The sequence below is a fragment of the Equus asinus genome, chromosome 5 (assembly GCF_041296235.1).
Source record: "Equus asinus isolate D_3611 breed Donkey chromosome 5, EquAss-T2T_v2, whole genome shotgun sequence".
Taxonomy (NCBI): domain Eukaryota; kingdom Metazoa; phylum Chordata; class Mammalia; order Perissodactyla; family Equidae; genus Equus; species Equus asinus.
In genome coordinates, this window is record NC_091794.1 from 22,357,572 (window position 1) to 22,368,339 (window position 10,768).

At 40.3% G+C, this 10,768-nt stretch overlaps 1 protein-coding gene across 1 annotated transcript; it reads left to right on the forward strand.

The window, feature by feature from the left end:
• Positions 1–2,849: 2,849 nt before the first annotated feature.
• On the forward strand, positions 2,850–6,863 carry ARGFX (arginine-fifty homeobox). Its single transcript, XM_070508530.1, is given in 6 exon segments — positions 2,850–3,335; positions 5,228–5,301; positions 5,303–5,375; positions 6,159–6,293; positions 6,295–6,352; positions 6,355–6,863. Coding segments are annotated over 6 exon segments (1,089 nt in total). The 5' UTR covers positions 2,850–2,972; the 3' UTR covers positions 6,741–6,863.
• The last annotated feature ends 3,905 nt before the right edge of the window (positions 6,864–10,768 follow it).

Consider the following 10,768-nt stretch of genomic DNA (forward strand, 5'->3'; position numbering starts at 1 on the left):
CCTCTCTCCTCTCTCTCATAAACTCTTTTCTAATCTATATTCTCCTCCCACTGACACATCAACTCCTCATAGCCAATTGTTTCCAAAGGTGAAATAAAGGAACAGTAACTGGAGCAAATAAATGAGTGGGTAAATAAAATTGCTTTTAGAAGGAAAAGAACATGGTGCTAAGAAAGAGATAAGAGAACATGGAACATGGTGAAGTGGGGAAGAGAAGGATAACTTCTGCAAGTTAGTGCTGTTTAAACTGAGAAAAGACAGGCGAGTAGGTGTTGACTAGGTGTTAAGTGGGAGATAAATAGGGGGGATGAGCACATGCAAACACCGAGAAACAGGAGGCTCATGATTTGTTCAAAGAATTGAAGGAAGTCTAGTGTGGCCAGAGCACAGAGAGCCAAGAAGAAGAGGGGAGAGCTCAACAGGTGCCTACATTTCCGTGGCCTAGACAAGAATACAAATAGAGGCCCACTGCCATATATCTTAAGTATTTAAAAGTTGTAAATCAAGCTAGCAAACTCTTAAGTAAAATATGTTCTACCTGCCCATCTTGACAAATATATCTTCCTAGAAGTTGAAATTCAAATTTCAAATTCATAGGTTTTTGAAGTTCCACAGCAGAATGCAGCAATGGAGGGAGAGCTAGCCCCAGCCCTTCCACCCTCATTCTCACTCCTGTCTGCCTCCATAAGGTCAAGGCTCTGTTGACATCCCTTGACCAACAGTCACCCCTTGGGCCAGGGTGGGTGCACACTGACAGTATGTTCTCCCCTCAGGAGGATGAATTCAGGGAAGAGTCTATGCAGGCTTGGGGCCATTTGGCAAAAAATCCTGTGTTCTCTGGTACAGGGAGTATGATTTAGAGGTGGGCAAATAGTTCAGGTGGTCATGACACTTTTGTCCTGCAGACTCCATGCCCAGAGGGGAGTGGCACATACAGAGAGAGCTGAGAGAGGCCCTTTTAAGGTCTTGTTACTCAAAGTCTTATTTGCAGATCAGTAATATCAGCATCACCTGGGAGCTTGTTAGAACTGCAGGATCTCAAGCCTTACCCCAGACCCACTGAATCAGAATATGCATTTTAACGAGATCCCTAGGTGATTGTATACCAATTAAAGTTTAAGAGGTGCAGAACTCCGTGAAGGGACTTAAGACAAGGGCTGCTTTTGCCAAGGTCTAAGGGCAGCACTGCCTGTTCCTATAAGGCTCCCTAGGCCAGGGTCCGTGAGAATGTGGGATTTATCCCACCTGCACTGGAGAGTCATGGAAGGGTTCTCAGCAGTACAGTTACATGGTCTGAATTACTTTTCTAAATAACAAGAGTCTCCATCCCTTGAGAGTTACATTGCAACAGGCTTTGTGATTTACTGTTAGTTACCAATAGGCTCTTAGTGAATCCTCACTATAGCCTTGTAAAGTAGAAATTATAATTATTTTGCAGCAGGAATAACAGGCTTATAGAGGTCAAGTCACTTTTTCTTTAAATTCACAGAGGTACTATTTGAGTGACCTGGGATTCAAACCCAGTGGCCTTGAGTACTTTGCATTCACAGAAATGAATGAGCTCATCACTCTCCACACACAACGCCCCCACCAATCTATTCCACAGACCTACCAATGCAGCTCTCTGGTGCCCAGATGAACAGAGGCACCCCTGGGACTCCCCAGACCCACTCTCATATCCACATGAGTGATTATAGCATTGACACGATACAACAAGACCAAGTTGATCACAGTGAGTATAACGACCGTCTGCCTGCCCTCTAGTCTGACCCCCATCTCTGGGGCACCCACAGCCGTCCTCAAAGGAGGGACAGTTACAACATTCAAATGAATCCCAAGTGCCTTTGGCTTAGACTGAATCCCATTTCCCAGGATGAATTAACTGGCAACACAAAAAATAGGGTGCGTTAGTCTGGGTCCTCTAAGAAGAAAATGTCAAGATAGGATTAAACCTGCAAGGATTTTATTAAGGGAAATGCCTGAGAGAGAAAATGCAGAGGGAGTCAGAGGAGGCTGGGAGAGCTATCAGACCATGACACAAATCTGACCCCTAGTGAAGAAGAGAAGGTCGAGCAGAAGTATCCTAGACCACCCACCATCCAGTCTAAGCTGGGCAATGCTGTTGGTGAAATCTGAATAAGCTTTATGGATTGTACCAATGTCATTTTCCTGGCTTTGATAGGGTACTACAGTTATGCAAGATGTTGCCACTGGGGGAGGCGGGGTGAAGGGTGAACAGGACCTCCCTATACATTTTTTTTTTGTAACTTCCTGTGAATCTGTAATTATTTCAAAAGAAAAAGAAAAAACACACCCACTAGATGATGTGATAATTTTTATTTTTAATATTCATATATATTTCAAATAACTTAAGAGAAAATTAGTCTATTATATTTAACCAGACATTTACTATTCCTGTGGCTCTTCTTTCATTTCCAAAGTTCCAGTTTTCCATCTTATATCATTTCCCTTCAGTCTGAAAAACTTCCTTTAACGTTTCTATAGAACATGATTACTGGCCATGGATTCTCATAGTTTCCCTTCATCTGAGAATGTCATCATTTCACCTTCACTTTTGAAGGATATTTTCTCAGGATATAGAATTCTGAATTAACAGTCTTTTCCCAACACTTTAAAGATTTTGTTCCACTGTCTTCCTTAGTTTCTGATGAGAAATCTAGGGTCACTTGATCTAGTCTAATTGTCTAATTTATCCATCTTTTCATGTATAGACTGTTTCAACAATCTCATAAAGAAATACCTCCTACTCTGAGTCACAAAGATATTTACATGCAATCTCTTTTAATATTCCCAAAATTTCATTTTTGCCTAAGATATCTGGAATGTTTTCCTACGGTACAAAGTGTGAAGCGTTTTTCAGCTGAGGTAGAGGCTCCAGAGGTTAACTTCATTTGCCTGAGGTCCTTAGAGCAAGACCATGCCCCTTGAAAAGATTGCTTTCCAGTGAATGAATGACTCCATCAGTTTCCCCTTTTCTCATAGGCTTTCCATCTCAGATTTCAGAATCCCTGATGAATGGAATGGCCCCAGATAATCCCCAGCCAGACCTTTTTATCAACTTGGATGATTCCAGCATGAACTTGATACCACAGGATCCAGCTGATCCCAGTAAGTATAACTCTCCTTTGCCCTCCCTACTCCACTGTTGCCCTCTTCTCATGGGCCCTATAATTATATTTTGCATTTGTTTTAAATCAGCTATTGATTGTTCTATCTTCTTTTCAAAAATCTATTCAAAACATGTTCCCATTATAAAAGGGGAAGTTATAAATTTCATATCAAGGTCAAGTGACTTTGGCCCATGCTTGACAAAATTATTATAGATAAGCTGAGGACAGAAGATATGGGGCAAGTGAGAACATTTTTCTAGGAGAAAAGGACTGAAGCATAGGGAGATAGAAATATAGAAAACCTCTTTTCCAAGGTAGGATATGATTCTGACGCCAATTTCGATGTTCGGGTTTTTTCCCCACACCAAGCAGTTCTCCAACACCAGCTGGGTGTCCTACAATTCAGCTCAATTCTGACACTACCTACCTGGAGATAGCATCAGATTCCACAGCTTAAGGGCTCAATCCCACAAGACTGCCCCCGCTTCAGATGCCAATGGCAAGTCTAGGTTGTCACCTGTGCTTCTGATTGACTGGCTATAAATCAGAGGTTCCCATGACCCCCTCTTCGGGTTTAATTAATTTGCTAGAGTGGCTCACAGAACTCAGGAAACCAGTTTGCTCACTAGATTACCAGTTTATTACCAAGGATATTAAAAGATATGAATCAACAGCCAGATGAAGAGATACGAAGGGTGAGGTACCGAACAAAGGAGCTTCTGTCTGTGAGAAGTGTGGTGCCAAGCATGGTGCCACGGGGGTGTGTTCTGGTTCACCAACCTGGAAGCTCCCTGAACCCCCTCATTCTGGGTTTTTATGGAGACATCATTACACAGGCACGATTGATTAAATCATTGCCCATTGATGATTGACTCAACTGCTCCAGCCCCACTTCCCTCCCAGGAAATCCGACGATGGGACTGAAAGTTCCAACCTTCTAATCAGGGTTGGTTCCTCTGGCAACCAGTCCCCCATCTTTAGGGGATTTCCAAAAGTCACTTGGTTAACATAAACCCAGCTGTGGTGGAAAGGGGCTCGTTAGGAATAACAAGACACCTATTTCACCTTTATGGCTCTGAAGCGATTTCAGGAACTAAGGACAAGAAACCAAATATTATAACAAAAGATGCTCCCATTGCTCTTATCACTTAAGAAATTCCAAGGGCATGGGGAGCTGTGAGCCCAGAGCCATGGATGAAGACCAAAATATACATTTATTATAAATCACAATACCACGCGGAAATATTGTGGTCCAATATGTGGGTAAATGGGGAAAAGACCCTTCCTCCTTTTATTGAAATGAGCATATAACAGGAAAATTGACACAGCATTGCCTTGAATTCTATAACTTACCTATATTTTTGTGTTGTTATTAGTCTTTTCAGGTCTGCAGTTCTTCTTTAGCAAATTTTAGTAATTGTATTTTCTTGGAAATTTTCGTATTTCTCTACATTGCCATTTTTTTAAATGTTCTATAAATTTTCAAGTCATCTCCACATATTTAGTTACGCCTCATTTCTTATGAACGTTTTCCCAGAGGAGTGAACAGAGCTTCAGAAAGTCTGGAAAAGGAAAAACCCATTTGCCAGACAAGATAGACCAGGTTCCTGAATAAATAAGTGAAGAGAGGAAACCCATTTTGAAGAGTGTGCTCTATTCAGGTTCAGGAATATGGGGTTTCTTCCCATTTTCTAAAAGAAACAAAGTGTGAAAAAGAAGAGCAAAGCTACTGTCCACTGTCCTGAGGTGAGGTAGGGTAGGTAGGCTGAGCACCAGAGAAAAGGGTTTGCACTGAGGGTCAGTGCAGGGCAAACTGAAACTCAGGGGAGCTAGTTTCCAGAGTGAAGAGATTGAGTACGGAGAAAAGTGAAGAGGTAACATTTCTGAGCAGGGACAAACTAAATCTCAGAAAACAGAGGACAGAGCACTGTTACATAGGGCTTAGCCTCCCAGAGTCAAGACCTAGGATCTTGTTGTTCCTGGATTCCGAACCTGGTTGGAGAAAAGTCAAAGAAGATTCACAGCTGTGGTGTTTTGGGGTGTTTGGGTAGAGGGTAGTGTTAGTGTAACCACCTCCCCACTATCTCTGCTCTACAGCAACATGGAAGAAGCATCAAGAATGCACCTCATTCACTCACAGACAGCATGAAGAGTTGGAGGCTCTGTTTAGCCACCATGTTTCCAGATAAAAATCTCCAGAAGGAATTCGCTTTGAAACTCAACCTACCGGGGTCTACAGTAAATGTCCATCTAATCCCCTGAGAGAAGTGCTTGGTATGCCATCCAAACCACATTCTACTATTCAGCCTGGAAATTCCCTCCATAACACAATAATAACATTTCATTTATTGAGTACTCACTGTGTGCTAGTACTGAACTGGGCATATATTGGCCTCACTATCATCTAGTTTAAAAGATGTGGAAAACTGAGGTTCAGGGGCAAAGTGACTGGGTCACAGAGATAACAACTAGTATAACTGGAATTAGAATTCTAGAGGTCTTGTACTATAGAGCCCAAATAGAGGAAGGACTGTCATCCAGACAGACTCCTTGTTTAGGGTCCTCTCAAGGAAAACCCTGCAGTCTGTTATTCACAGCACTACCAACAGACAAATAACTCTCCCCAACCTCTGAGTCTGCTAAGGCCCCAAATGTTTTGTTGGAGTATTCTCCCCTGTAGCGGGCTTCTAAAATAATCTTGAAAAGCCTTCACTTCAAATTCCCGACCTTTCCCTAGATCCTGGAACTAGCTTCTCTTTAGAATTCCGGACCCTTTCTCTGAATCCCCAGCACAACCTCTGAAACATCCCCCTTTCTTTCCTTGTTCCTTCTCTGTGGTCCCAGTGCCAATCCCTCACTGTCCCTCCTACTAACTCCATTCGTGCCTATCTCTGCGCTCTCAAAACTCAGTGTCATGGTGACTTAAAGAGGGCATGAGGGTTATAATCTGGCTTTTTTCACCCGGCAGAAGCCTCAAACTCCTTATCCATTAACAAACCATAATCTCCCCTCCTCCTCTACTCCCAGACTTGGTTCAGGAACCAGCAATTCAAACTGAGGAAGCAGCAGCAGCAACAACAGCAATCACTAAAGCAACAAAACCAGATCCTTCCAGCCAAGACGGTGCCCAACTCACCCACAGCATCAAGCAGTCCTTGTTCTTTTTTTTCCTGCAGTTTCCGATTTCTATAGCTCCCTTCCACCTCAGCCCTTAGGCCCTTCCCTTGGCCCTGGGACTCGATCATTACTGAGAGTCCCACAAGAGATGTCCAAATGCAGGATCTTCAGTTGGAGAGACTAGTGGCCTCAGTTCCTGCCTTGTACTCTGATGCCTATGACATAGCCCAAATCATGAAACTATATAGTTTTCCTGATGAAGATGAGATATCCAGCTCTTCTTTTCAGTATCTGTATTGGTATCTCTTGCCCACAAGGCCCCAGCTGGAAGAACAGAGTTCCTCTCTTAGCATCTTTGCTGGTCTAGGAGTAGGTCTATCCCCTGGGCAAACCTGGTCCAGTATGACAAGCCAGCGTTTTGCAATCAACAGTCTAAGAGGGGTTCTAGAATTCCAGAACCCTTCCAGTATGGTGGACTTTGGAGTTCTTTGATTAAAATACTAATAAATACCAGATTGTATAGAAAAAGGATCTTCTTGCCTCTTGTATATGCCTCTTTTCTTTCCTTTATCTGCTTCTTAACCTGAATATCTGGGTTGGTGTCACTTTGATTTCCATGGAAATGTAAAAACTAAAGTTTTTTCCAAGTATAACTCAGTACTACACAATCAGGCCCACAACTATCCCTGGGGAGAGGGCTTCTTAGTCCTTTAGTGGCCAATGAGACTCCAAAATCCCATCTTCCCAAAAATATCTTAGATTTTTTTAAAGTGTCAAAAGCCTTTAAGGGTCATTCAGTTTTAATGTGAGAAGGCTATAAACTTACATTTTATTTCCAATCTTTAGGTCCGTGGCTTTCTAAAGGGTATTTTCAGTCAAAATGCAAGGGGAAATCTCTATCACCATTAGTTTTAATACAGTATGAGTCCATATGTAGTAAGAAATACAAAAACTGGCATAGGAAGAGATGAAACAGATTTTTAAAGATGAGATGATCACCTAGGAAAACTGACAAAATCATTAGTCAAACATTAGAATGACAGTTTAGCAAATTTTCCAGCTATATGTTAACCCACAAAATTAACAGCATTTCTCAAAACCGATATTAAACACATAAAATAAGTACCTCCCAATGAAAAATATAAAGTTTTTGGAATTAACTAAGAAAATTAAGACCTCTGTAGGGGAAACTTCAAAACTTGAATAAAGGACATAGGAAATACTTTGAATAAAAGGCATTTGAGGCCACAAAATAATGAATTTAAAAGGATTGAAATTATATAAAGTTTGTTCTCCAAACACAATGGAACAAAATTAGAAATCAATAGCAGAAGAAAATTCAGGAAATTTGTGAAATTTACAAATATACAGACACGCCTAAATAACAATAACAAATGGAAATACAAATAACAAAAAGAAATCTCAAGGAAAATTAGGAAATAGAGGTGAATGACAACAAAAACACAACATGCGAAAACTTATTGGATGAAGTTAAATCAGTGCTTCAAGGAAAATTTATAGCTGCAAAAGTCTGTGTTTAAAAAATAAGACCTCAAATCCATAACTTTTTTTTTTCACTAAGGAAGATTCACCCTAAGCTAACATCTGTGCCAATCTTTCTCTATTTTGTATGTGGGTTGCCACCACTGCATGGCCACCAATGAGTGGTATATGTCCGCACCTGGGAACCAAACCTGGGCCACGAAAGAAGAGAGTGCTGAACTTAACCACTAGGCCATGGGGACAGCTGCTCAAAAACCTTTTTTTAAACAGGAAGGAAGCTGGCATAGTTATATTAATATCTGTCAAATTAAACTTTAAGGCAAAACACTTTGTTGGAAGTAAAAGTATACTAGATAAGGACAAAAGGAACAATTAAACCTGAAAGATGTAATTCTGAGTTTGTATACATTTAACAACATATTCCCAAAAGGTACAAAGTAAAAATTGACAAAATTCTTGGGGAAACTTAACAAATACATAATCATAATGGAAGATTTTAATACAATACTCAATAACTGATAGGTCAAATGGATAAAAATTTGTTACAGGTAGAGAAGATCTTAACTACACAGTCAATGAGTTTGATCCAGTGGAAGTATACAGATTTCTGCATCCAGCTGGTAGAGAATACACATTCTTTTCAAGCACATAATGACCACGTAGCAAATCTTAACAAACTCTGAATCAACAACACACAAACAGCATTCTTTGAGCATACGGCAATTTAATTAGAAGAAACTCCAACCTCTCCATTTAGAAATTAAAAAGTACATTTCTAAGTCATTAACCAATCATGGAAGAAATGATAATGTGAATAATCTGGTATTGTATCTTACATAATAACAACTGGTTCAGGATTTACTGGGGGACACTAACAGAGACAGTAGCAGTAGCAGGTTTGCAGGTCCCTGTTACTCATCACATGCTGGGTCATCACAGAGGGATCTTGTAGGGCAAGACTGCAGACCTAGAAAGTGACATTGGGCCTCAGGCTGTGAGGATTTTTTGTTTACTGGGGTTTTTTTTCACTTTTGATTTTTTAATAGCCTTTCTTTTTTAGAGAAGTTTCAGGTTCACAGCAAAATTAGAAAGTACAAGCGATTTCCTGTATACCCTTTGTTTTCACATACACACAGCTTCCCCCACTGTTAACAACTCACACCAGAGTGGTACATTTGTTACAACTGATGAACCTACATTGATACATCATTGTTACCTAAAGTCAGTAGTTTACATTAGGGTTCACTATCGGTGTTGTACATTATATGGATTTTGACAAATGTATAATGACATGTAGCCACTATTATAGTATCATACAGAACAGTTTCACAGCCCTAAAACCCCTTTGAGCTCCAGCTATTCACTCCTCCCTCTCCCCTACCTCCCAGCAACCACTGACACTTTTACTGTCTCCATAGTTCTTCCTTCAAATCAATAACTTTTCACCTTATGAAAGATAAAATAATGAGAAACAAAATAAAAGAGGAACATTAAAAAGGACATAAAGAAACATGTAGTACATATCTGGACTACACGTAAATGTTCTATCGCGTGCCCAGGCCTTATATTTCACCAAATCATCTAAGCCAGATTCTGTGCCAAATACCAAAATTCTGTCCACATCGTGTTGTCCACTATCAAATAGAAAAAATGTTCACCATTGTCAAGAAACATACTCATCAGAAATCACGTAACCATTTCTCTTTTGGGGAGCTGGGGGAATAGGAGGAGAAGCTTGATTCTTCTTTTGCCTCCAACTTCTAATATTGCATGATAAATTTGGGAAAGATGACATTGGAGAACAAGCTGTTGTATCTAAATTAACTAAAGAATCCATAATTAATGCTCTCAAAGACAGTTGTGAAGGACTAGCCACCTCTTTTATATTTGCCATAGCTTGGTAAACTTTTGGTTTTGAGGGGTGGGAGGGATGACTGTGCACACCGAAGAATTTGCAAACTGATAGGTTACCATTTTCTAGTACAGTACGCAGTCTCTCATTTCACACTTCCAGTAAGTTTTGTCACCATACTTCCTACCTGAAACCAAACTGTCAACCAGTTATTTTATCTTTTATGGCAAAATTGCCTTACATCCTATTACAGCTATGAGTCACTTGATGGGGATACATTCTGAGAAATGTGTCATTAGGTGATTTCGTTGTTGTGCGAACATCGTACAGTGTACTTACACAAACCTAGATGGTATAGCCTACTACACACCTAGGCTATATGGAACTAATTTTACGTGACCACCGTCGTATATGCAGTCCGTCATTGACTGAAACGTCATGCAGTGCATGACTGTAGTTATGTGGCAAAAATCCCTGTGGCAAAGATATCTATGGCAAAGATGCTTAAGGCGAAAATACTGGACATAGGCATGATCTTATATATAGAAAATCCTAAGGAATTCATAAGAAAATTATTAGAACTAATAAACAAGTTCAGCAAAGTTCCAGGATACAAGATCACTATACAAAATTTTTACAATTTTCAACTGCTAATTCCTCACCCCAAATACATTTACCTACATGGACATATATGCATGGAAGAATCCAGGGGAAAAAGGAATTCAGTGTCTGTTAATTACAGCAGAATTTAGCACATCTGTTGTTAGCCCGTACATTCAGATAACTGCATTCTTGAGTAGTTGTTATGTGCTAGACATCATACAGGTGCTTTATCTAGATTACTACATTAATGTGTTAACATATTAACACATGGTCACACCCAAAATTGTCATCTCCATTTCACGATTGGGAAAATTGAGATAGACAGTGGTTAAGGAACCTGGTCAGAGCCATATACCTAGAAATTAGCAAAGCCAGGATTATGTATTTTCTCTCCTCAGAAGCTAGCTGAATGGATTTCTTTGAAGAAGATAAAAAAGAGCACCAGACTGAGAGTTAGAATAACTGAGTCTTTCCTCTGGCTCTTCCACTAGCAAGCTGTGTGACCTTGGACAAACGATTTAACTTCTCGAAACCACTGTCCCCTCATCTGTAAAAAGAGGAA